Source organism: Pelophylax lessonae (genome assembly GCF_965119305.1).
Source record: "Pelophylax lessonae genome assembly, chromosome: 10".
NCBI lineage: Eukaryota > Metazoa > Chordata > Amphibia > Anura > Ranidae > Pelophylax > Pelophylax lessonae.
The window spans coordinates 178,636,138-178,663,860 of record NC_138777.1 but is presented as its reverse complement, the minus strand read 5'-3'; the positions used below and the strand labels follow the sequence as shown (position 1 = coordinate 178,663,860).

General features: G+C 41.2%; 1 protein-coding gene across 1 annotated transcript in view; it reads left to right on the top strand.

Moving 5' to 3' along the window:
• Positions 1-27,723, top strand: part of LOC309565115 (uncharacterized protein) — a 554,763-nt gene that overhangs the window by 405,182 nt on the left and 121,858 nt on the right. The window contains exon 5 of the mRNA XM_082269892.1: positions 19,862-19,949. Coding sequence (XP_082126018.1) covers positions 19,862-19,949 — 88 coding nt within the window. The remainder of the gene's footprint in view (positions 1-19,861; positions 19,950-27,723) is intronic.

Below are 27,723 nucleotides of genomic sequence, written 5' to 3'. Positions count from 1 at the left end.
CTGCGGCCAAATGCAGATTCCTCCTTGGTCTCAACATCCACTCGATCGAAACGAGTGAACGCATGCACCGATGACCAGGTCGCGGTCTTGAAAATCTGAGCCAAAGAGGCTTGATGGCGAAGTGCCCAGAGGCGCCTACTCCTCTGGTAGAATGTGCCTTTACAGGAAAAGGTGGAACCTTCCCTTCTAAATCATATGCCTGGGTAATAACCTGGCGAATCCAATAAGAAACCGTAGACTTAGATGCTGCCGACCCCTTCCTGGGCCCTTCTGGCAGCACAAACATGCTCTCGGTCTTATGAATCCGAGCTGATCTTTCCAAATAAAACTTAAGTGAATGCATTACATCAAGAGAATGAGGATCTGGAAAAAAGGAAGGTAGTATAATGTCCTGATTCAAATGAAAGGTGGACAACACCTTGGGCAAAAAAACCTGGGTGTAGATGTAGAATCACCCTATCATGATGAAAAGGAGCTGCCGTTCGCCGTTCCTTCTTCCTTGGACACATGTGACAGTGCCTTGGCCACCATATGTACTGGATTTTCCTCTCTCCCCCTCCATTCATTCTGGACATATGCCAGCTCAGGCCTGTTGACATTATCGCTCATGTTTTAATTGTATTGTGTTGTATGTGTTTTAAGAATTTTACTTTTACACATTTTTTATTACTCATTATTGTTTCTTGTCATCTGTAATAATTTCCATCATTATCGGCATGCATCAGTGAGCGCTGATCCACCGACTTTGGCCGGTGTTGTTTGTTTGATGAAAAATCAAGAATGGCTCTTTACAAGAAATAGCTGCTAGTTCCAATACCCTTCTAGCCGAAGTTATCGCAATCAAAAAGAGCAGTTTCTTGGTCATCTGAACCAGGGGAACCTGGCCCATTGGCTCAAAAGGCTGTTTTTGTAAAACTGCCAGCTCTAAATTTAAATCCCAAGGACATAATGTTAGCTCCACAGGTGGAAGCAAACGTAACATTCCCCTGAACAAGGTCTGAACCAACGAATGGGAATCGATCGGTTCTTGGAAGAAAACCGATAAGGCTGAAATTTGCCCTTTAATAGTGCTCAAGGCTAATTTCATATCTACCCCCCCCCCCGCTTGAAGGAAAGCTAGAATTCTCCCGCTAGAATTCTCTCCTTATATATTTGCGGTGATGCCATTTCCTGGCTTCATACCAGGTAATGTAGGATTTCCAGATCCTGCAATAAATATTTCTAGAGATTTGTTTCCTAGCATTTATCAGGTTATACACTGCAGAGCCAGATACACCCCGCTCCTTCAAGATTAAGGCTTCAATAGCCAAGCCGTCAAATTTAGAGACTGTCCAGCATGGTGGAATATCGAACCTTGAGAGAGTAGGTAGGATGCAGTGGAAGGGCCTAATGCCAGTCTCTGGATTTGTGCATACCAAACCCTCCTCGGCCATGCCGGAGCTACCAGGAATACTTGTTTCCCCTCTAGCTGGATCTTGCGCAACAGATGACACAACAGACGCGGTTTCAGCTGTCCCGGAGGAAAGGCATAAATCAGGGAATACTCCTTCCAAGGAGTCACTAAAGCATTCACTGCAAATGCAAATGGATCCCTGGTCCTGGACACAAATCTCTTCAACTTGTTGTTGCACCTGGATGCTAACAGATCTACATCTGGGACCCCCCAGCGTGGGCAGATTGATTGAGAAATCTCGGGATGTAAGGACCATTCTCCCCCGGAAACATCTGTTGACAGCTCAGAAAATCCACCTGCCAGTTTTCTATTAACTGCTGTCAGGCATGGCACAAACTTCTCTGCCCAGGACAGGATGATATCCACCTCTTTCAGGGCTGACTGACTCTTTGTGCCTCCTTCATGGCTGATATAACCGATGGTCGTGTATTGTCGGATTGCACCCTGACAGGGTGACCCCAAAGTCTGGGCATCCAGTATTTCAAAGCCCGACTGCTCAGATTTCCAGAATGTTGATGGGGAGACCGCTCTCTACCCAAGACCATTTCCCCTGGACAGTGGCTTCCTCCAGAACTTCTCCCCAGCCGGAGAAACTGGCATCTGTAATCACCACCTTCCAGGTTACTGGAAGAAAGGACTTCCCCTTCTCCAGATTTCTGGTCACCAACCACCAATTCAGACTCTGACGTACTCTTGGTACCAGAGACATGGACCAGTCCAAAACATAAAGTGCGAGGAAGATCTGACAGATCTTCCACAGACTCTCCTTGAGAAGGAACTGTCTTGGACAATCGCTTCATACGGTCTTTTTTCATATGGCTGCTACCGCTGGTTGTATCACAGATCCTGCAATGACAAAGGAGGCTTTCAATAAGGATTCCAACTTTTTATCTGCTGAATCTTTAAAAACCTGGGTATTATCGACAGGACAGGTTAAACTCTTGTTAACCAAAGAAATAGCAGCATCCACAGTGGGTATATTCCATTTCTTAGTAAACTTTTCCTCCATAGGAAACAACCGTAATGGCTCAGATTGGCTAGTCACCTCTGGCTCTTCAGGGGGAGTAGACAAAGAGGAAGCATGGCTAGGACCTTCAAGGCCTGACGGTGGCATCACAGTGTCTGTCCCTTCAAACTGTGCCAACCTCAGCCCTTTTTTGGGGCAGACATTGCTTTATAGCAAGACAAAGTTGAGGTACTAACTTCAGTGTACTCAAGGTTGGGCCAAGCTTATACAGCTTATCACACACAGCACTGATTATCCTAAGATACAGGACCTGGCCAAGGCAAAAATAGTAATATGGGGTGAGAGCAGCATAGGCTGAATTTTGTGTGTCACAGCTGATACCGTTCAAATGATCAGCCCAGAGTAAAAACAGTGTGTCAAACAACAAGCAATGAAATAATGTTTAAACAAACTTTGCATCAATTCCACAACTGCACAAGTGCATACAATCACAATTGATACAATTGGCACATTTAACCCCCGAGGAAAAGCCAGAGGTTTTAACAACATGTATTTTGCATAGCTTAACATCCATAGTCTCATATGGAGACTCACATGACACTCAGTCTCTGCTATCTAAAGAAAACAGTGCATAAAATATTTACATTTGCTGTATGTGTAAATACTTTAAATTGGACTTTCCAGTCCAGCTACAGGAATCCAAACTTCACCCATCACAGTGACCTTTGTCTTGGCGACCTTCAAGAACTGGGTCCCCTTGTATTAGAGGGGCCACGGAATTGGACCTGTAGAGCACCCTGCATGGATCGCCTTTGGAATTTGGTATTACCAAGGGTCCGGATCCCTGGGTCCAGCGCCTAAAAAGGACATTACAGGCAAAACCTTGTATCTGCTTACCGAGGCTCAGGTACCATCTTTTTAGTCCACTAACGGTTTTAGATGGATCTGATAGCTATCCCCTTAGATTCAGTGATCTTTGATTGGGGTATATAGCATATTCTTTTTTCTCCTTTGAAGAAAATGTGGAGAGACTCTCCACCGTAACCATCACCTTTAGACACTTACGAAAAAAACTGAGGTACTTCCTGTGTGGGACATCCTTTCTGATTGGTTGCCAGTTTCCTTCACGTGTAGGTGGCTATATAACCCATATGATTTGTGGCTCTGTGTCCTGTGATGTATGAAAAGAAAGTTGACTTTTGGTCTAATCTGACCAAAGCCCCTTCTTCCACATGTTTGCTCTATCCCCCACATTGCTCCTCACAAAATGCAAATGGAACTTCTTATGCCTTTCTTTCAACACTGGCTTTCTTCTTCCCACTCTTCCATAAAGGCCAGAATTGTGGAGTGCACGACTAATAGTTGTCTTGTGGACAGATTCTCCCACCTGAGCTGTGAATCTCTGCAGCTCCTCCAGAGTTACCATTGGCTTCTTGGCTGCTTCTCTGAATAATGCTGTCCTTGCCTGGCCTGTCAGTTTAGGTAGACGACCATGTCTTGGTAGGTTTGCAGTTGTCCCATACTCTTTCCATTTTCAGATGGTGGATTGAACAGTGCACTGTGAGATGTTTAAAGCTTGGGATGTTTTTTGATAACCTAACTCTGCTTTAAACCTCTCCACAACTTTATCCCTGACGTGTCTGGTGTGTTCCTTGGCCTTCACAATACTGTTTGTTCACTAAGGTTTTTTAACAAACCTCTGAGGGCTCCACAGAACAGCTGTTTTTATATTGAGAATAAATTACACACAGGTGGACTCTATTTTCAAATTAGGTGACTTCTGAAGGCAATTGGTTCCACTAGATTTTAGTTAGGGATATCAGGGTAAAGGGGGCTGAATACAAATGCACACTACACTTTTCAGATATTTATTTGTAAAAAGTTTTATAAACCATTTATAATTTTTCTTCCACTTCACAATTATGTGCCACTTCGTGTTGATCTATCACATAAAATCCCAATAAAATACATTTTCGTGTTTAGTTGTGACAAAATGTGCAAAGTTCAAGGGGTATAAATACTTTTTCAAGGCACTGTACCATGGCTTAGGGTTATAGTGTTAGTTTATGTTACAGCATTAGGCCTAGGGGTAGGTTTTGGTTAAGGGTTAAAGTGTTACTAAACCGAGGACCCTGCATTCATTATATCTGGTCTCTCACAGTACACGGAACATGAAAATGCAATTATTTTAGTAAATATAAACTGCTAAATACCTTTTCTCATCAGCAGTATATAACATCCTTGTGACTTCTATCAGTCTCCTGCTGAGCACTAGTTAAAGCTTGTAGGAGGAGTTTTCATTCTCGTCTGACTGTCCAATGAGGCTGCATGACCCCTGACCCTTTGTCTGGAAATTGCTAATTGACCCTGTGCTAATCACATGCACCCTTCCCCCCCCCCAAAAAAAAAAACTCTCTAGCAATACACACCAAACTGAACATGTGCAGAGTGCCTCCAAGGTTCCATACTATCAGCAAATGGATTGGGGACAGTAAAAGTGGAGGATTAGAGAAGACAGGATCGAACAGCCTTTTTACACAATGCGGAGAATAAACCCCTTAGGTTCCACACTAAGTATAAATAGGTGCTTTACTGCATATACAGACTGACTTTACTGTTGTGGGTTTAGTAATACTTTAAGGCTAGTTTTAGTTTTATAGTCTCTTTTTGAGGATTAGCTTTAAGGATTAGGTTGTTTTTTTAGCATATTCTGGAAGTCATAGGAATCACTATTTAGCAAATCCTAGCCAGATGGTCTACAACTCTCTATCAGCCACTAAATATGATGGGCCACCTCGCTGGTCAATAGGGTTACACAGAGACTGGGAGAGGACAAACTAGAGTACCTTGGGTTTTGGGGCTCCTAGGATTTAGAAATAAATGTAAAGATTCACATGAATACAATGCCTTCTGCACAGTCTAGGTGCCAGTTTACGATATTGGATATAAACCACTGTGCTGACTGGTTCATGTGTGTCCTAACTGGAAGTGACCACAAATATATTCTGAAATAATCTAAGTAGAACAGATGTGCTGCCATTATCATCAGTTGATTATCACAGTGGGTCCTATTGCTTTAGTTAGCATTCCTCTACCTGATTCTTTTGGGTAGGTACCTACCAGCCTATGAATACTACTCCTTGCTCCATTGGATGCATTGGCTAAGAATATAGACTAATACAACTTATTGGACCAGTAATAAGATATCCACTATTGAGAAAATTGGAAGAGCTCTATGAATACACACATTACAGTAAAAGAATATCCCCTGTCTGAACTAATCATTTATTAGAATCTGAGGTTGGGGCTTATAGCTACTAGATTTACTGTTGGACAGACTTGTAATGTTTACAGAAAAAACAGAACATTATAAATGTAAAAAGAAGTTAAATGTCCACTTTGGGTAATGTCGATATTGCTTCCTTATTTGTGCAAAGTAGCTCTGAGCTTTTTTGAAGCGCTTTTTAAACTCTATTAAATCCTGTAATGGATGCTTTATAATACCACAATGAAAAGCAACACATCTGTAAGATATGGAAACCTACAAAAGAAGTATCCAATTTCCCTCCACACTTATACAAATTGTTCTGCATTAACCTGGATCCCTTACTGTACATTTACTTAACATTAATTACTCTTAGCAATGAACTCATGACACAGCATTTCTTGCATTATTGCTGAGATTTACAGTTAATTTAGGTTGTAAAAATGTGGCAATAGCCAGATTGTGAGGATGCTGGGATGAAATTGGAATAGAGGACACCTGTTCATTGGAAACTACTGATTTAAAACGTAACTCCACTTTTGCTGAGAAAAAAAACATTCTCCACTGGGTGATCTCTGTACATTCCAAGGATTTTAACAAACTTTGTTGCAGATTCCTACGTTAAGTCATTGTTTGTACCTCTGTGCTGAGTGGGTCAAATGGGAGTGGTTCCATAATTATCTATCAGCCATGCAACTGCAGGGCTGTAATGAGGAAATGTGCTCAGCCTGCATCCCTTTTGACGTGTTCCTATTGGGAGTATCTCACCAAAAATGAAATTTTTATTGCAGGGGATTCCAGAAATCTGACTTATATCTTAGGTAGACTTATAGGAAAATTGGTGAACCAATCACACAAGCAGGAAATTATGTTTCTGGGGTGTGGTCAGTACACATTCTGTGTACAGAACACCTCCATGTAGCCATATTGCATTGCAATTTCAGAAAATTACAGCAGCTGCAGATTGAAAAGGAAAGGTAATTTTTAATAACATTCAATTACAATGTGACTTGTGTCGCATTTGTATTCGCTATATCATTTTTTTTATTTGCTGATTTTTTTTTTCCCCACGAAAGTGGAGTTACCCATTAAGGGTTCCTAGCCACGCAACATTGAAACATGAAAGGATGCTACTAAATGTTATTCTTTTTTTTTTCTTTACGTTTCCACTCATTAAAGTGTATTGCATATTGAATTTATCAATGTGTTTCACCCAGGAAACGATATTGTATACCAAAATATTTTTCATAGGAAATGGATGTTTTCCATTTAAAAAATGGGAGAAACTGTTTAGTGCATTATATTCCTAAACTGTATTTTGTGGCTTAGCCAACGATGTTTGCAGCCAGTCTTTAAATTAAAGCATTTGGCCATGTTAACATGATTGGTTGTTAGGGGGTTAGAGCTGGATTTTGTTCTCTAACTTTTTGTTTCTCTTCCATGCAAGTCTATAATGAAAAAGCAGCTTGATACAGGTCAAATACATGTTGCCAGGATGTCAACTGCAGGTCATATGCACCTGCAGTAATTTCTGAGTGATCTCATACGTGCCTCAAAGTGATGTCAAAAGTAAACTGCATTTGCCTGTCAACACAAACCCAAAGCCAATTGGCAGAAACCCTAAGATCAGGTTCACATCTATCCATGTCTGATTTGTTCAAATTGGTAATGCAATTTACTGCCTTTTTTGTGCAATTGCAAGCATTTTCATTCTGTGTTGTGGTGTGATGCAATTTGTTTTAATGTCATGTTTTTTTGATTTGGACAATTAGGATTGATTTTCTGCGGTGACATCATTATTGTGGACATTGGAAGGATCTACTTCCAGGGGCTGATAACACATGAAAACAAATTAAAATGCACCATAGACTTATTTGTGCCTCACAGTGCATAAAAATGCACAGAAAAAAAGACATGTCTTATTTTTCAAAATGCAATACAGCTGAAAATGTGACATTGCTGCCCTTCTTCCTAAACTCGTCTCATCAGAGAACAATATGTATTTGTTTAACAAAATACAGGGCCATCTATAGATAATGGCAGTGATAAGCAACTGACCCCCCCTGGACCTGGAATGTCATGGCTATCCCCGTAGTAGCACCCCAGCGGCCCCTCCTGTGGTCCAAGCTGGACCAAGGTTGGTATGCAATACCGATCATACCTGGAGTTCAGTTTTGATTTATCTACAGATTTAATTTAAGATGAGGAGAGCCATATTTTTTTTTCCTTAGATTTTATTTATCATTGCAATTTTACAAAAACACAAAAGCAAAAAAGTTAAACAAGGAGAAGAGGGGAGGGAATACAGGGATTATAAAAAAAATGCAACATGAAAAGATGTATCACACACAGTAACCAAAGAAAACATCATTGTCCATCCACTGTTCAAAATAATACTGTCAGGTTAACACCCATGTATATCAATTCAGAACTGGAAGGGGTAGAAGAGAAATACCTTCCTTTATACAGTACAAAATGCCCATAATTGGGTGTAGTGTACCATAATACAATTTTATTTTAGTTGTGGGGCCAATTGTTATTGAAAATATAAAGGATATGTTGAAAGAGGTTCCAATTAATATTGTCAGAAGAACACGAGGACATGGGTATGTAACCAGTGGGACCAGATGTTGGCAAATCTATTTGCACTACCTCTGGTATTGTAAGTTTCTTAAGAGGAGGTAGTGAGGCCCTAAAACTTAGGTAAGTGATCGTTAGCAGAATCACGTGCATGTATGACAGATGTGTTAGGAGACTGGTTGCTCATAAAGTTAATGTATATTTTACTCGGAAAAAATACACACACCTTGCTAGGGTTGCCACCTTATCCCTTTAAAACCCAACACATTAATTACACAGATTCTGAGGCTAATTCAATGCAAATTAGGCACCACGTGTGCTTTATCATCACCTTAATCAGCCACAGAACCTGTGTACCTAATATGTGTTTAGTTATAAAGGAATGAGGTGGCAACCCTACTCTGCTCTGTTTACCCAAGTGCAATTTCAGACGTGACTTGAATCGCACAGAATCGCATGACAATGGAAATCACATTGTTTTCAGTGGTGCCCACTCACTTTAATACAACCCAGCATGGAGTGAGTTTGGAAAAGTTTCTGTACTAAGTGTTAATTTCGTCAATAAAAATAACACTATTTTAGTCAACTAAAATATGACTAAAACTTAAACAATTTAGATGACTAAAATTCGACTAAACCTAAAATGACAATATAGCTAAAAGCCTATGACTAAAACGAAATCAAATTTTTACATAAAAACACTGCACTACCACATAAGAATAGATAAGTAGCATCTATTAAGCTGCTGGAAAAAAAAAAACAATTAAGAAAAAGCATTTTCTTAATGATGTAGCACCCTCCTAGATAGGTGCTAGGAAAAAAGCATTATTATGCTCCATCTGCTCATCAGGGGAGCCTGATCTGTAAGTCATACCTTTTGCATGTGTCCAGGCGTGAGTCACTTGGTCTGAGGGAGTGTTCCCACTGTATCCAATAGGGGAGCATGTTGGACAGTGGAGGAAACCTGGCCAGTGGCAAACAGGCTTTTGTGGCAGTTCCAGTGGAAGGGCACTACCGCAGTGCACCCTGGGATTGACCATAAAAGCCAAGGGCACATGTGACAGGGCGTCTTTGACGGGAAGCAGAGTCCCAGGAGGAGGGTGACGGCTGTCTCTCCTCCTGCTGTCTGAGGAAGGTGGTCACAGGCAGTCGGCCTAGTGAGCCAGGTGTGGAGCTGAGCCTGAAGGATCCTGGAGCTGCTGGCAGAGTCATCTGGGAAAAACAGTGTCTGTGAGTACCAGGGGGCTTGCAAAGGGGTCTGCCCAGGAAGGGGGGCCGCTCCAGAGAATTCAGAGGATAGAAGGTCAGCTCACATAGTATGCAAGAGTAAAGGGGGGTGCCAAGTAGAACCCTGAAGAGTAGGGGTTAAGGGGGTGCCAAGCGGGACCCTGAAGAGTAATTCACTATACAGTTCGCTTATCAAATACTACACTACATTGGAAAGGTGAAGCAGCAACCTTGCCGCACTCAAGTCCTAAAATTGTGCATAGTTCATCCATTTGGAGTATCCCACTCATCCCTTCTATCCATGTTCTAAAATAAAACCAACAAAAAAACACATGCCCTGGACTGTTTTCTGACTGAGCCAAATGCTTAAAGTACATTGAATTGCTAAGTTGTTGCTATGGGTAACCCAGGGGACCCGCTTCAAGCATCTCCCCAGGGAGTAGTGCTACATTTGGGGGCTCACCTGGGATTTTGCCCTGGGTTACCGGCCCGGTTGCTAATGGTACCTGTAGGTGGCTATATAACTCATATTTTATGATTTATGGCTCTGTGTCCCGTGATGTACTTCAAGAAATGGATTTTACAGGTAAGTATGTATTAAAAATGTATTTATTATCATGGTGCCAGCTTGTACAGCCCTATACACTTATTTAAAGGCCCAGGTCTTTATCTCCTCAATAATTTTAGGGGGCCTGTAAAATACTCAGTATTATAATTTTGTAAACTCATATGTAACATTACCCATGTTATCCACAATCCAGTCTATATCCACAAGCTGTTTTTTACATTCACAGACAACTGTCTTTTTTAGCATCCTACTACTAAAACATTTCTCCTTTTCGTAACTAATTATGTATGCCTTTTAAATTACAGAGGGTAAAAGCCATCAAAAATATTTCCAAATGCCGCACTCACAAATATATGAACAAGTTTCACATCAGTGCATTAAACACTATATTTTACTGAATAAAAAAATGTGAAATATACAAATGTAAATAAATAATCAAGACATGAACAAATAGGTCACCAAAGTGATAATAAAATCATTTTTATTTTCACTTTGGCGACCTATTTATTAATGTCTTGAATATTTATTCACTAAATATTTGTATATTTTATGTTATTTTATTCACTAACATAGTGTTTAATGCATTGGTGTAATACTGGTTCATATATTTGTGAGCACGGCATTTGGAAATACTATACTTTGCGACTTATATATTGACCTTTTTACCAGCTGCCACTATTATAATTTCTCTAGCGCTGACTTTTTCTTTATATCAAAAATATTGTTATGTGTAATGCTTCCAACTAGCAGATATAAGAGATACATTTATCACAATCTCAGCTACAGAAAACTGGGCCTCCACGTAGATACAAGCTCCCTTGTGAATTCCAAATTGAAATTATTGTTATATAAGAGCATACAAGAGCTGTTTTCTCAGGGCAAGATTCAAGAGTTAGTATTACAGTATAACTATGCTATAGGCAAAACTTTTTTTTCAGATTTAGAGAGAAGGATTAGAAGACCTGTCAGGTTTATATTGCTACTTGTGTCCCTGTTAGAGAGAATGAAAGTCAAAGAAAATTCCAAATTTGGGGTTGTCACCAGAATAGGACTAGAGGGGACATCTTTCAACGGGGAACAGAAAGTTAGGGTAAATCTCTCCAACTGGATACAGTTGTGAAAAACAGTCCACAAATTTTGGTACAAATACAAAGCTTTTGCTCACCCCCACCATAATACTGGTCCACAACAGGGTTTTGAAGATGCTTTGCCTGCTCCAGAGATCCAGAAAGGGTCACAGAACTGCAGCAGACAAACAGCCCACAGCCCTCTCACTGTGCTCTACACCACACCTCATCAACCTGCTGGCTGCTACCTACACCCGTTTCAGGCCTTTTCTACAATTCCTGAGTACTTCAAAAGTGACCTTTATCATCCCCCTTAAAGGAACCATAACCCAAACAACAGTGATACACATCTACCATCCAGGACGCATCCCTGGCATCCTGTAGAACAGCTATGAGGTTGTAGGCACAGGGGTGCTTAGGCACCCTTCACAAGCCAGGAATTTTTCTGGGGAAAATTCCAAAGGGTTTCAGTATATTGGTTGGACACAAGTAACATTTTCAGATCTTTCTTAGAACATAACAAATCTTAACTTTACTTTCAGTTTTGTGTGTTTGTAAAAATTACAGCCTGTGCTATTGAGTTATGTGAACAAAGGTGTTTTTTTTTTTTAAAGATAATGATGATCAGGGGAAAACATATGAAAATGATCTGAAAACACTGCCTTCTGTCTGCACTAAAAATTATGATATGCAATATTTCATATTTGGTTAGCAAAACAAAACTATTTTTTTTTTTTTTTTAATCCTAATATAATAAAGAAAACATGTACAAAATCACTATACACTACTTATAACTATCACAAGGGTAATATGGCAGAAGTTGTATTAGCTGCTCAGAATTTACTTTTGTTTACTGCATTGATAAGTTCACAACCTTGTATGCTCTGGTAGCATCCTGATTTTTTTACATTATTAGCTATATTTTATCTGTGTCCAATTACTGAACCTGTATACCTGTGGCATGTTTTTGTTTTCCCTTAAACCAGCCAGAAATCAGAGAGGAAATCTTTTTTTATTTATTTGTCTATTACTGCTCAGGATGAAATGTAATATAGCTTGTTAATGAAATTCCTTCCAGGATGCCAGAGTCTCTTATCAAGATTGAGCATGATACCAAACTAATAAAACAAGAAAAATGACAGATTTGCAACCCTGTTCTGATCCCTTTGCTGTGATGCATCTGCAAAGGACACTGCTTTTCACAGTAAACAACTTCTCTAAACAGCCAATAGTTACTTAAAGGCTAAGTCTGTCCAAAACTAATATTTGTTTTTGGTGGACACCACTAGAGGTGCTTCTGCACTTTTTCTTTCCTTTTTTTTCGTGTACATACACTAACATATACTCAGAGGCTTCTTGTAAATAAAGATAGTATTAGAGTACCACTACATGCATGAATAGATCTCTGTAACTTGTTGTTTAGGACATTTGCTCTTCTATTCAGAAGTACAGATTTTGGTGTTCTTGTGGACACCACTGACCTGAATTTCTGTACATATTAGTGCCTTGTATCTCTTGGAGGCTCCAGCTTTGCGATATCCCTCTAGGAGTTTTCCGCTACCCCGTCAGCCCCAGAATGTAATGACCATTGTTACAGTTAAGAGGACTGTCTGTGTTAGCACATGGGCACTAGAAGAGATGAGAACAGCAGTGCAGAGAGTTATTATAGAGTTATTACAAACTTGTACAGGGGTAGAATAGGACAAAGGATCATTTACCCCACAGGCAGGGCCGGACTGGGAATAAAAACCAACCCTGGAAATAATTTCATACCGGCCCAACAGCATAGCGCCATTATTTTCCTGTTCATAAAAGGGAAAACCATGCATTTTAAAACACATTTGAAGAGTGTATTATATATAGATAAGACAGCTATGTTCTGGCAATATATGCTACAGGATAGCAACACAGGGCTGGTGGTTACATAGTTACATAGTTAATGAGGTTGAAAAAAGACACCAGTTCATCCAGTTCAACCTATGAAGTGTGTGTGTGTTTGCTGCTAACCGTAAATTGTATACCACTGTATGTTGTGGTCTTTAAGGTGCCCATCTAATCGTTTTTTGAAACTATCAATGCTCCCTGCTGATACCACTGCTTGTGGAAGAGAATTCCACATCCTTACTGCTCTTACAGTGAAGAACCCCCTGCGTGTTTTAAGTTTAAACCGCCTTTCCTCTAGTCTTAGTGAGTGGCCACGCGTCTTATTGTATTTCCTTTCTCTGAATAGGTTTTTCCATATGCTAGGGTTGCTAGTACAATATTTGTACATTGATATCATATCCCCCCTCAAGCGTCTCTTCTCCAGAGAGAATAAGTTCAGTGCTTGTAGTCTTTCCTCATAGCTGATGTCCTCCATTCCCCTAATTATTTTTGTTGCCCTTCTCTGGACTCTCTCCAGTTCCAGCACATCCTTCCTGAGGACCGGTGCCCAGAACTTGACGGCATACTCCAGATGTGGCCGGACCAGAGTCTTGTGGAGTGGTAGAATAATCTCTTTATTTTTGGAGTGAATTTTATTTTTATACATCCCAGTATTCTGTTGGCTTTGCTTGCAGCGGCTTGGCATCCAGGTGCATTACTTTACATTTTTCAACATTAAACCTCATCTGCCATGTAGTTTCCCACCCCATTATTTTGTTCAGGTCCGCTTGTAAGGTTTCCACATCCTGCCCAGAAGATATTGGCATGCTTAGTTTAGTATCATCCGCAAATACTGAGATTTTATTCGAAATCCCCTCCTCTAGATCATTTATGAATAAATTAAACAGGATTGGCCCCAGGACAGAACCCTGGGGGACCGCGCTTTCCACACCCACCCAATCTGAGTACTCCCCATTAATTACCACCCTTTGCACTCTCCCCTGGAGCCAGTTCTCTATCCAGGTACTCACCTTATGGTCCATACCTACCTTCCTTAGTTTAAACAGTAAGCGTTTGTGGGGAACGGTGTCAAGGGCCTTTGCGAAGTCCAGGTACACCACATCCACAGGCTTACCTTTATCTAGGTGGCAGCTCACTTCGTCATAGAAAGTTAATATATTGGTTTGGCAAGAGCGATTTTTCATGAATCCATGCTGATTACTACTAATAATACCATTTTCATTACTAAAGTCTTGTATGTGGTCCCTTAACATCCCCTCCAAAATCTTGCAGACTACTGATGTTAGGCTGACTGGCCTATAGTTACCCGGGATATATCTCGGCCCCTTTTTAAATATTGGTACCACGTTGGCTTTTTTCCAATCAGCTGGCACCATATCCGTCTGTAAACTACCCTTAACCACTTCAATACAGGGCACTTTCACCCCCTTCCTGCCCAGGCCAATTTTCCCCTTTTAGCGCTGTTGCATTTTGAATGACAATTGCGCAGTCATGCAACACTGTACCTACACCAAATTTTTGTAATTTTCCCCCCACAAATAGAGCTTTCTTTTGGTGGTATTTGATCACCTCTGGGTTTTTTCCTTTTTGCTAAACAAATAAAAAAAAGACCGAAAAGTTTGAAAAAAAAAATTTTTTTTTGTTTATGTTATACAATTTTGTAAATAAATAAGTTTTTTCCTGCACTGATGAGCACTGATGAGACTGCACTGACAGGCACTGATGAGGAGGCACTGATGGGGTGGCACTGATGGGTGGCACTGATAGGCGGCACTGATAGATGGCACTGATAGGCGGCACTGATAGGCACTGATAGGTAGCACTGATATGCAGCATTGGTGGGCACTGATAGGCGGCACTGCTGGGCACTGATAGGTGGCATTGATGGGCACTGATAGGTGGCACTGATAGGTGGCACTGATGGGCACTAATGGGCACTGATAGGCGGCACTTGTGGGCACTGATGGGCACTGATAGGCGGCACATATCGTCACTGACGGGCGGCACTGATGGGCACTAATGGGCACTGATAGGCGGCACTGGTGGGCAATAATGGGCACTGGTGGGTGACACTGATAGATGGCAATGATGGGCACTGGTGGGCAGCACTGATAGGGAGGGCACTGGCGGGCAGCACTGATGGGGAGGGCAATGGGGTGCTCCCTGAGCCCTGATTGCCATCCCTGGTGGCCATAGTGGGCATCCCTGGGGTCATGGTGGGCATCCCTGGGGTCATGGGTGGGCATCCCTGGTGGTTCTAGTGGCACCCCCCCCCCGAGGGTCTGCACTGGTAATCAATGATCTGATTACCAGTGCCGACCCCCCCCCCGTCAGGGGAGCCGCCGATCGGCGCTCCTTTACTCGTGCCTGTCAGGCACGAACTAAGGAAAGCCGATCAACGGCTCTTCCTGTTTATTATGTGACCAGCCGTGATTGGACATGGCTGGTCACATGGTAAAGAGCCTACGTCAGATCGGAGATGCAGGGTGTCAGGCTGACACCTCGCATCACCGACCGCTCGAGCTGTATTATCCTGCCGCCGTCATATGACGTCCAGTCAGGATAATACAACCACAATCCCACCATGAATTTGCTATAGGGCGGGCGGGATGTGGTTAAAGATGAAGAATAATGGTCTGGCAATCACCTGGCTGAGCTCTTTAAGAGCCCTCGGGTGCAAGCCATCCGGTCCCGGTGATTTATTGGTGGTCAGAGGTTGTGCAATGGATGATAGAGGACAGAAATAGGACAGGTGGTCAGAGGCTGTGTATTGGATGGAACAGGAGAGCAAAACAGGACAGGTGGTCAGAGGCTGTGCATTGGATGGTACAGGAGACATCTTAGGCTGTGCGGACATGGTACAGGAGATATCATACTCTTTGTGGACATGGTACAGGAGATGTCAGAGGCTTTGCGGACATGGTACAGGAGATTCCATAGGCTGTGCGGACATGGTACAGGAGATGTCAGAGGCTGTGCGGACATGGTACAGGAAATGTCAGAGGCTGTGTGGACATGGTACAGGAGATGTCAGAGGCTGTGCGGACATGGTACAGGAGATGTCAGAGGCTGTGCGGACATGGTACAGGAGATGTCAGAGGCTGTGTGGACATGGTACAGGAGATGTCAGAGGCTGTGCGGACATGGTACAGGAGATGTCAGAGGCTGTGCGGACATGGTACAGGAGATGTCAGAGGCTATGCGGACATGGTACAGGAGATGTCAGAGGCTGTGTGGACATGGTACAGGAGATGTCGGAGGCTGTGCAGACATGGTACGGGAGATGTCATAGGATGTGCGGACATGGTACAGGAGATGTCATAGGATGTGCGGACATGGTACAGGAGATGTCATAGGATGTACGGACATGGTACAGGAGATGTCAGATGCTGTGCGGACATGGTACCGGAGATGTCAAGCATTGTGCAGACATGGTACAGGAGATGTCAGAGGCTGTGTGGACATGGTACAGGAGATGTCAGAGGCTGTGTGGACATGGTACAGGAGATGTCAGGCGCTGTGCGGACATGGTACAGGAGATGTCAGAGGCTGTGCTGACATGGTACAGGAGATGTCAGAGGCTGTGCTGACATGGTACAGGATAGCAACACAGGGCAGGTGGTCAGAGGCTGCATATTGGATGGAACAGGAGAACAACACAGGACAGGTGGCCAGAGGCTTTGCATGGGATGGGAGATGAAAGCAAAACATGGCAGGTGGTCAGAGGCTGTGCAATGTATGGTAGAGAACAGAATGGACAGGTGATCACTGACCAGAGGCTGGAGGGGTACAGTCTTGCTTGGCTGTCCGGCACGCACCATTACAGAGAGGACTGAAACTACATTTAAAAATGGCGCCGCTTGGCACCATCACGTCACCGGAACTGCGCATGCGCTGTATGGCCGAATATGCCGAAGCATGAATCTTTACGGGCAACGCTGCCCTCGAAGCAGCCCCAGGACAGGCGGACTTGCCGGCCTACTGAGAAATTTCCCGGTATCCCGGTAGGCCAATCCGGCCCTTCCCACAGGCCCCTATTATCCAGTGTCAGCATGCAAACATCCAATGGAGGAGTTGAGGGAACTTCAAGAAAAAGGGAAGGTGTTTTCATCTGCCACAATGCACATGTTTATTCTCTTCCCCCTGGTATGTTCATGCTGTCACTACACAACTTTTATCACAGTCTATGAGCCAAGGACTAACCATTGGTGTGGCCAAATTAACCCTATTTTGACAGGCAGCTCCCCAAATGCAATTTTTGGTAGAAGAAAAAAGTTTTTTGAGAAACAGCAGTCAATTATTACGTTTTAGATGGCTGATTCATTTTATTTGTTTTGCTTATTAGTGATTATTTGCTTAGCTAGTGATTATTTAGAGTTTACGCTAGTGATAAGCTAGTCTTATGGCAAAATAATACTGTTGCAGTGTGTTAGTGTGTTTGTTTTATTGTGCATTATTACGCACATTGCTTTTTTGTTTTTTGTTTTTTAAGTTTTGCCGTCAATAACAAAAGGTACAAAACAGAGCACCATGAAACACGAAGTGATGATTAGATTTGGCCAGGCTATGCAGAGCCAGTATAGTCACAATACAAAAAGAAACTGCAGTATATAGAAACATATAAAATATACGCGTGGTACAAAAAGAGGAGAAAACAACCTGGGGACCAAAAAAGAAACATACATACACACACACACAAACTCTTTCCTCTCTCCCATCTCTAGAAACTATTTGAGTTGTGTTAATGGTACAAAATATATACAAAATAATGGGAAAAAAAATAGTAGTACACAGATCTGAAAAAAACACCCGTTCTGCAAACTCCACACTCTAGTGGGTAATAAAGTAACAATAGATATCTTACTGAGAGGAAGATTTATTGGCATTGGGGCATTTATCCATGGTTGCCATATACAAGCAAACTTTTTTGGGCAAGCCCTGCCCTGTAACCTCATAAATTATTTCATATTTGGGCAGGTCGATATTAATCAAATGGCTAACATACTGGATAGTGGGTTAGGAGGGATTTTTCCAGAATATTAAAATTGCTTTCCTTGCATAGAAAAGAAATATGGAGCAGCTATACATGCGAGGAATAAAGGCCTCCAAGATTCCAAGGAGACACACTTCTGGGGTTTTAGGGGCTGAAAATATCCAGATTAATTTCCAGTAGGGAATAGAAATCAGACCAGAAGATTGCTATATGTGGGCCCAAAACATTTGCAGAAGAGTTGCAGATTCCTCACCACATTTTATACAGCTTTGCTGGAATGTAATGGAGATGACAGATACATTTGAACTGAATCAAGTGATCAGCAGTGCTGATGATATCTTTAAAGCATGTTTCAGGAACCTCTTTTGAGTCATCATCATTGAGAGTAGCGATATAGCAAAGCCACTTCCTATAGGAGGTTGCAAAGGGATTTAAGCCCTCAAATTGTAACAGATTATAGAATGTACTGACCAGTTTATCGTGATTAGGATCATTCAGAAGGCATTCCAGAGGAGACAAAGGGACTTCCAAATGTGCAACACCGAATTGGGCTTTCACAGCATGCCTCAATTAAAGATACTTTTAAAAAAAATTGTTCTGAAGTCTGTGTTTTTCTGTAAGCACACCAAAGGAAAAAAAAAACAGAATACATGTGAAAAAGTACAATAATGTTGATTGCATTTTGAATAAGTTATGAATGGTTTGCACCAAAGGTTTTATTGCATCTACCTTTTTTGCAGCACAATGCACCACAATGTGTAGATGGTCTACATCTGTGTGGAAAGCTACTGAAAAAAAGCATGTTTGTTGTGATGCACTATGTGTATGCTTTGGAGTGCCAATTAAAATGATATGCATTGTAAGGCACAAAGAATCCAGAGGGTTAGGGATAGTGATTAGCTGATCCTAATGATTAGTAGTGATGAGCTGAACACCCCCCTGTTCGGTTTGGACCAGAACATCTCGAACAGGGGAAATGTTATAGCAAACATGCAAACTCCATTAAAGTCTATGGGACACGAACATGAAAAATCAAAAGTCCTAATTTTAAAGGCTTAAATGTAAGTCCTATCTCACCCTACACACAGTGGATGAGATAAAAGTTAGGGAGAATGTGTTCAGGTTAAGCAGGCTGGTAGAATACCAGGCTTGCAATGAGATGGTTGTGGGTTCAAATCCCCCAGCCAGCAGGTGATTTATTGGAATCAGAGGTCAGAGTCGTTGATAATGCAGGAACTCAAAGTTCCCACGAAGATGCCTATTTGTTCATCATTCGACAAACGAGTGAACAGCCAATGTTCGAGTCGAACTTACAGTTCGACTCAAACTCGATGCTCATCCCTAATGATTAGTTAATAGTAGGCTTTATGATTAGATAGTCCAAGTAATTGAATTAGGGTTAGTTGTAAACTATACTTAGTGATTTGATAGAATTACGGCAGTGACAGTTAAGCTGGGTACACACGGATCAAAATGGCTGCTGAACTGGCCGAATTTTGATTTGCGTATAGCCCTCTCTATTTGACAGAAGCCGATCGTTAGATTGCTCGATATATTTTTTATGGTGACCGATCACCAGAACAAAAAATTAGTGAAAATCATCTCACTGTGGATACAGACAGCAATAAAACCTATAAATGGTCTAACCCTTCATTTAAAAAATTTGGACTAGATTTTAAAAATATAATTTTTTTATATATTTTTTTTACTACTGTTAGTGGACTTTGCACTTGCTGCTAGGTTTTTGTGTTCGCAACAAATGGTTTCCATACTGAAACATCTCTGTAATGTTCTTTTAGCTAGAGTATGTACTTCACATTTTTTTTCCTTAACAAAATTGGATTTTGTGTTTTACAGTAAATCAAAAGAGAAGATCATTGAAGTTTCCCTGCTGTCCACTAGAAGACGATATCGTCGATGTGGAGCTGCCAGGTACATGTTACAGGTCAGTGCTTACAAATATCCATAGAATACTTCTGTTTTGACACTCAGATATCTATTTTCTGGAATCAATAAAAGAAATAAGCTAAAATATGTGACTGGTGATCCAGCTACAATTTTAAAAATTTGTTCTAGTTCTGTACTTGTTATTAGTTTAGACACTGAAATTTCACGACATTGTAAAACATATTTTATTTGTTATTTAGTTAGATATAGTTAATTGTTTCATTGCTAAAAGATGCCCATGCATAATAAATGTTCCATGATTTAAACCAGGGGTGTCCAAACTTTGACTTTCCTGGGCCATGTTGGAAGAAGAGGAATTGTCTTGGACCACACTAAAATTACACTAAGAATAAGACTAGCTGATGAGCAGAAAAGTCGAGCAGATCACAAGTTAAAGATCACTGATATAGATAATGTACCTAGATAAGTAATAAAACTTTAGTTTTTAAAAATATTTTTTATTATTATAGTAAAAGAGGGCAACATAAAACAAGTGCGATATTTGACACTGTATTTGATAAACTAACACATCAATATCGTGTTCGATTGATGTGGTAGCAATATTCAATTAATTCTCAAGGTGCTCATCAGATATTTGATTCTAATTTTGCCCTTCATGTGCTTCATCCCTGAATATAGTTGCTCACAAATATATGTGCTATCGAAAACTGATGACATGAATAAGGCGTTATTGTGAAGATTGGGATTTTTTTCTTTGGGAAGATAAAACCCATTAAAGAGACACTGTAAATGTTTTCTTATGCCACATATGTTTGCTAAGTGTAAATGCATTTTTACAAAAAACAAAAAAAAAAAATTTGTGTTGGGTTGCATTCATAGCCCACTTGCGCCTCAGGTCGGACACCCCTGCTTTAAATAGTTGCTTTCCATTGAAAATAGTAGTAAATACATTTAAAGCGGTGTTTCACCCAAAAGGGGAGGCTCCTCTTGTTTGCTAAGTCCCCCCTCCCCCGCTGCCACATTTGGCACCTTTCGGGGGGAAGGGAGGAGCGGTCCTGTTTTTTACAAGTACCTGTCCCCACTTCCAGATGACCTTGCATTGGCAAGGTCCCCTGGAAGTTCGGCCCCCCTCCTCCTTCCCCTACTGCCAGGCCATTAACAAATCACAGCGTGCTTTGCGCATGCACAGTGGGGAACTGACTGTGAAGCTGCAAGGCAACCGGCTGTGAAGCTGCAAGGAATGGTGGTGGCAACATCCGAGAGCTGATTGAAAAATCGGCTGGGGTGCCCTAAATCATGGGATCCCTGAACAGGTAAGTGTCCTAATATTAAATGTCAGCAGCTGCAGTATTTTTAGCTGCTGACTTTACATTTTTTGGTGGAGGGCCTGGAGCTCCACTTTAACTTCATTCTGTCACTTATACAGTAGAGATGGGAATTATGAGACCTGTCGCATAACACAGTAAATAAAAAAAAAAAAAGATATACAGTATCTGATGCCCCTTCAAATACATGTCAACCCCGGAGACAAAGTGCCAATATAAAGTAGCTGATGTCCCTTTTAATGCACCATAGTGCAAGACAAGGGCGCTGATATAAAATAGCCGATGCCCCTTCAAATAGATGTCAACCCTGGAGACAAAGTTCCAATATAAAGTAGCTAGTGTCCCTTTAAATGAACCATAGTGCAGGAGATGGGGTGCTATTATACAGTAGCTGATGCCCCTTTAAATGAATGCCAGCAAAAACACATGACAATAAAGAAGACAAGGTGCAGATATATACTAACTGATGTCCCTTAAATACAGGACAGTGCACGAGACAGGGTGCTCATTTGTACAATAACCAATATCCCTTTAAATGCATGACAGCTAAGGCGACAGGGTGCTTACTGTATACATGGTAACTAGTGCCCCTTCAAAAAATGCAGCACAGCACAGAGAACAAGGTGTGGTTATACAGAAGCATTGGAATGGGATACAGGATTGTATTGTATATAACACTGTTCCACAGTAACCGAGGTTACCAGTGGTGTGCCTGAGCAGACGTGAACAAGTATGTTTATTTTACGGTAGACAATGTGGACAATGCAAGCCATTCTTCAAAGAGCCTGAACTGTAACTTGTTGGATTGCAGCCACCACACTTTATGGTCTACAGAATATTTCTAGACTATGATTGAGGTTAAGGTCATGGAACCATGCCTTTTGTCATCATGGCTTCCACTTTCTCACCAGTGCCTGTTTTGGTACTTCAAACAGGCCGCGTAATGCAAGTAGTGATGGCCAGATCAAAGGCATCTTATTTCACATTTGTAGATAGAAAAAAAAAAAAACGTAGATCAAGAGACTGAGTACTGCTGGTTTTTCTGGAACTGAACTAATTTATGATTTGAAAATATGAGCATCAAGGTAAATTTCCAAACAGATAAAAAGAAGTTACTTGACATCTTATCAGTTTATGATCTTTAGTCCATTTTTTTAGCCTCAGTAGAAAGATTGGTACTTTCCTGTCCTGCGTCCTAAGCACCGCCCCAACACTGCCCCCCCTCCCAGTCACCGCCTCACCACTCCCTTTTCCAAAGAACAAAATTATTATGCAGGCATTTATATGGCCTACGTTAAAAAAGAACCTAATTAAAATCTTTGGCGGACAACTTAGAAAACAGACCAGAGGCACACTAAGCAAAAGCTACTCTGGGGTGCAGGTGAATGCTGCTGCAAATGGTGGGCATGACCAGAATGTGCCTAATAGTGGGAGTGGTTTAATGGACAATGATGTATGCCACAACCCTTGTACACACAAAATACTCCTCACAACACATTAAACCTCAGTATAAAAGCTCACTTAAATAATTAAACTTTTGAATTATTATGCTTTTCTGCATCCTAATCCTACTTTAAAGTGGTTGTAAAGGCTGAAGGTTTTTAACCTTTATGCATTCTCTGCATTAAGGTAAAAATAAACCTTCTATTGTCAGCTTCCCCCCCAGCCCCCCCTAATACTTACCTGAGCCCAATCTCAGTCCAGCAGCGCTGTTCTCTCCTTCCTCCCTGGACATAATGAGATCAAAAGGGCCATTGGCACCTGCTGCTGTCAATCAAATCCAGTGATGAAGAAGCAGGGGGGCAGCTACAGGAGGAAAAAAGAGGACAGTGATTTCTCTACATGCTGCCCCCGCCGCCCCTCCTATCCAGGTGTACAGGGGAGCCACACAGGCCCTCTGGAGCATGGGGCCCGGTTGCAATTGCAACTGCTGTAGCTACACCCCTGACAAACACTTTAGTTATGGAATAAGATGGTGGGAATAAGAGAATGTTCAGTGCAGAATATGGAATAAGGTGGTGGGGAATAGGGAACACACAGTTCATAATACCGAATAAGGCAGTTGAGTATGGGAAACATACAACACAGAATATGGGGGAGGTTAGTGGAGAACAAGGAAGGCATAGTGCAGAATATAGAATAAGGTGGTGTGGAATAAGGAACATGCAGGACAGAATATGGAAAAAAAAAGGTATAGAATATGTAACATACATCACAGGAGTAATGAATAAAGTGGTGGAGAAAAGGGAATGCACAGTGCAGAATACGGAATAAAGTGATGGGGAATGTACAGCTCAGAATATGGAATAAGTTAAATCTCCCCTCCCCCTCTTCCTTATCTTTCTCTTTTAATGGTGGATTTTTCTTCTCCAATGTAAGTACAGACTAAGAAAACATTACTAAAAGATAAACATGAATCTGCAGATGAGTCCAAGGTGGGGTGAGCTTGGGGCTTGGGGCAGGAGATTTTCTAGGGACCTGTGAATTTTTTTTTTTGGTAATACCCTAAGCGCTGTTTCACATCAATGCAACTTGTCATATGACTTTGGACTTCGAAGTCGCATGACAAGTCGCAAAGCAAGTATTTCAATGGGTGCCTCCTAATTGCCACGATTAAAGTCACAGTGACAAAAAATATAGTTCCTGCACTGCTTTTGTGTGGCTCTCAGTGCGACTTGGTCCCATAGACCTCTATGTTATCTCACTGAAGTCACATCAGTATAGATAAGAATGACACTTAGAGTGCCTTGAAAAAGTATTCATACCCCTTGAAACTTTCCACATTTTGTCATGTTACAAGCAAAAAGGTAAATGTATTTTATAGGGATTTTATGTGGTAGACCAACATAAAGTGGCACATAATTATGAAGTGGAAGGAAAATGATAAATGGTTTTCAACATTTTTTTACAAATAAATATCTGAAAATACTCCTAACTAAAATCTAGTGGAACCAATTGCCTTCCGAAGTCACCTAATTAGAAAATAGAGTACACCTGTGTGTAATGTAATCTCAGTATAAATACAGCTGTTCTATGAATCCCTCAGAGGTTTGTTAGAGAACCTTAGGCTAGCCATACATGGGTCGAATTTCGAAAGAATTTTCTTTTGAAAATCTTATCTAAGAATTTTCTTCTGAATTTTGCCCATTAGTGGGTTGCAGCAACGGCCGATTTACATGCGGCCATCGAATTTGAGTGATCGGCATGTTGGAAATTTTTGAAAAACCAATTATTTTCTAATCAATAATGGGAGAATCATGCGAGAAATCGAATCGAAATACAAATGCAAGAAAAGAAAATTCCCGGAAAAAATAGAAGATTCCCAGCCATGAAAATTCTTTTCTGTAGCAACAAGAGGTGAAATTGAAGGCCGAATTTGATTGGTCGAATTTTTCGAAATTAATGGTGTCACCATTGAATCACAAATGCACAACATTTCTAATTTTCAAACGAGAATTTGACCCATGTATGGCCAGGCTTAGTAAACAAACAGCATCATTAAGGCCAAGGAACACACCAGACAGGTCAGGGATAAAGTTGTGGAGAAGTTTAATGCAGGGTTAGGTTATAATAAAATATCCAAAGCTTTGAACATCTCACGGAGCATTGTTCAATCTATCATCTGAAAATGGAAAGAGTATGGCACAACTGCAATCCTAACAAGACATGGCCATCCAAGCAGGGCAAGGAGAGCGTTAATTAGAGAAGCAGCCAAGAGGCCCATGGTAACTCTGGAGAAGCTGCAGAGATCCACAGCTCAGGTTGCATTCCACAAATCTAGCCTTTATGGAAGATTGGCAAGATGAAAGCCATTGTTGAAAGAAAGCCAAAAGAAGTCCGTTTGCAGTTTGCGAGAAGCCATGTGGGAGACACAGCAAACATGTGGAAGAAGGTGCTCTGTTCAGATGAGACCAAAATGTAACTTTTTGGCCTAAAATCAAAATTCTATGTGTGGCAAAAAACTAACACTGCACATCACCCTGAACACACCATCCCCACTGTGAAACATGATGGTGGCAACATTATGTTATGGGGATGCTTTTCTTAAGCAGGGACAGGGAAGCTGGTCAGAGCTAAGGGGAAGAAATGGCAATCCAAAATAAAGTGGCCAAAAAACACACAGAACAAATAAGCGCTTGAAGGCAGGCTCGTAGGTGGAAAAACCCCAATTAGTGAAAAAATCATGGATAGTCATACAATAACAAACAGGAGGCTACATGGTAGGTGATGTATATAAACCAGTTTTAATTAGCCAAAAAGGTACACAAACTAAAATGACAATGTAAATCGGACCAATCAATCTTAAATTATGTAATGAGAGGGGAGAAGAGGTGAAAGCCACGCCCCAAAAGGGGGGTGGACTTAAATAGTAGATTAAAAAGGTATCTGTCTCTAACTGTCACACAGGGACGCAGGCTTAGAAAAAAGCAAAAATCTAATTAAATATAGAACATCTATTATATTATAAATCACGAGCATAGCAGCTCATATGCAAAAAAGGGTGATACAGGCAAGATACAAGAAAAAGTATGAACATATATATATATATATATATATATATATATATATGTTATATATAAATACAAAAAGGAAAAAAATAAATAATAAATTATATAATGTAAATGAATAAAATATTGTTTTCCTTTTTGTGTATATATATATATATATATTCATACTTTTTATTGTATCTTGTCTGTATCACCCTTTTTTGCATATGAGCTGCTTTGCTCATGATTTATAATATAATAGATGTTCTATATTTGATTTGTTTTTTGCTTTTTGTCTGAGCCTGTGTCCCTGTGTGACAGTTAGAGACTAATACGTTTTTAATCTGCTATTTAGGTCCACCCCCCCCCCCCCGTTGCATCATTTAAGATTGATTGGTCCGTCCCACCACATGGCTTGACAAGCCGAAGCTGCGCGAAACATGTTGCCTTAGTGACGGGACCAACTCGGATAGGCTTGCCCTCTACTGCCTGCTCATTCCCTTGACTGGTGTCTAAATTCCTGGCGTGGTGATTGACGTCATCACTGGGCACCTGTGTTATCATCCGGCTGTTAAATGCGTTCCGCAGACCCGGAACAGGGCTCAATCCCCTCTTCTGGCTTCCGGCCTCAGCTCACCTGCTGATCAGATTCCCCTGGAACATCCAGTGTGTCCCCTGCCCGGAGATTTATCTTGGTCCCTGCCCTTCCACTGGCCCCTGTGGCCATCCCTCTCCATTGTGTGACAAGGACACAGACACAGTGAGACAGTAAGGCTATGCATCTAGGCAGCCATCCACAAGGATTTTAATTGTGATTTTAGTTTGTGTACCCTTTTGGTCAATAAAGCTGGTTTATATACATCACCAACAATGGAGCCATCTGCTTGTTATTGTATGACTATCCATGATTCTTTCACCAATCGGGGTTTTTCCACCTACAAGCCTGCCTTTAAGCACTCATTTGTTCTATGTATTTTTTGGCCACTGTTCTCCTTCCCATGGAGGCTATCCTGAGCAGCTAAAGACTATTTAGGCTGCACTTTTTCACCACCATCTCCTCAGCAGGCGCCAGATCTTTTTTTGTGGATTAATCCAAAATACAGGGCCATCTTAGAGGAACACCTTCCAGCAGGACAACGACCCTAATTATACAGCCAGAGCTACAATGGAATGGTTTAATTCAAAGCATATTAATGTGTTAGAATAGCCCAGTCAAAGTCCAGACCTAAATCCAATTGAGAATCTTTGGCAAGACTTGAAAATTCCTGTTCACAGATGCTCTCCTTCCAATCTATAGCTTGAGCTATTTTAAAGAAGAATGGGCAAAAATTTCACTCTCTAGATGTGCAAAGCTGGTAGAAACATCCTCAAAAAGACTTGCAGTTGTAATTGCAGTGAAAGGTGATTCTACAAAGTATTGACTCAGGGGGGCTAAATACAAATACTGCTAGGATATTTATTTGTAAAATTTATTTGTGAAACCATTAATCGTTTTTCTTCCACTTCACAATTATGTGCCACTTTGTGTTGGTCTATTACATAAAATCCCAATAAAATACATTTACGTTTTTGGTTGTAACATGACAAAATGTGGAAAATTTCAAGGGGTATAAATACTTTTTCAAGGCACTGTAAATTATTCTGTTTTTTTAGGTTAGATGTTACTGTTGTAACCCACCCCTCTTTTCTTTCTCTTTGGGTCTAAAATTATAACATACAGTACATTATATTGTCAAAAGTATTGTGATGCCTGCGTTTACACTCACATGAACTTTAATGGCATCCCAGTCTTAGTCTGTAGGGTTCAGTATTGAGTTGGCCCACCCTTTGTATCTATCACAGCTTCAACTCTTCTGGGAAGGCCATCCACAAGGTTTAGAAATGTGTCTATGGGAATATTTGACCATTCTTCCAGAAGCACATTTGTGAGGTCATGCACTGATGTTGGACTAGAAGGCCTGGCTCGCAGTCTCCACTCTTGTTATTCATAAGGGTATTC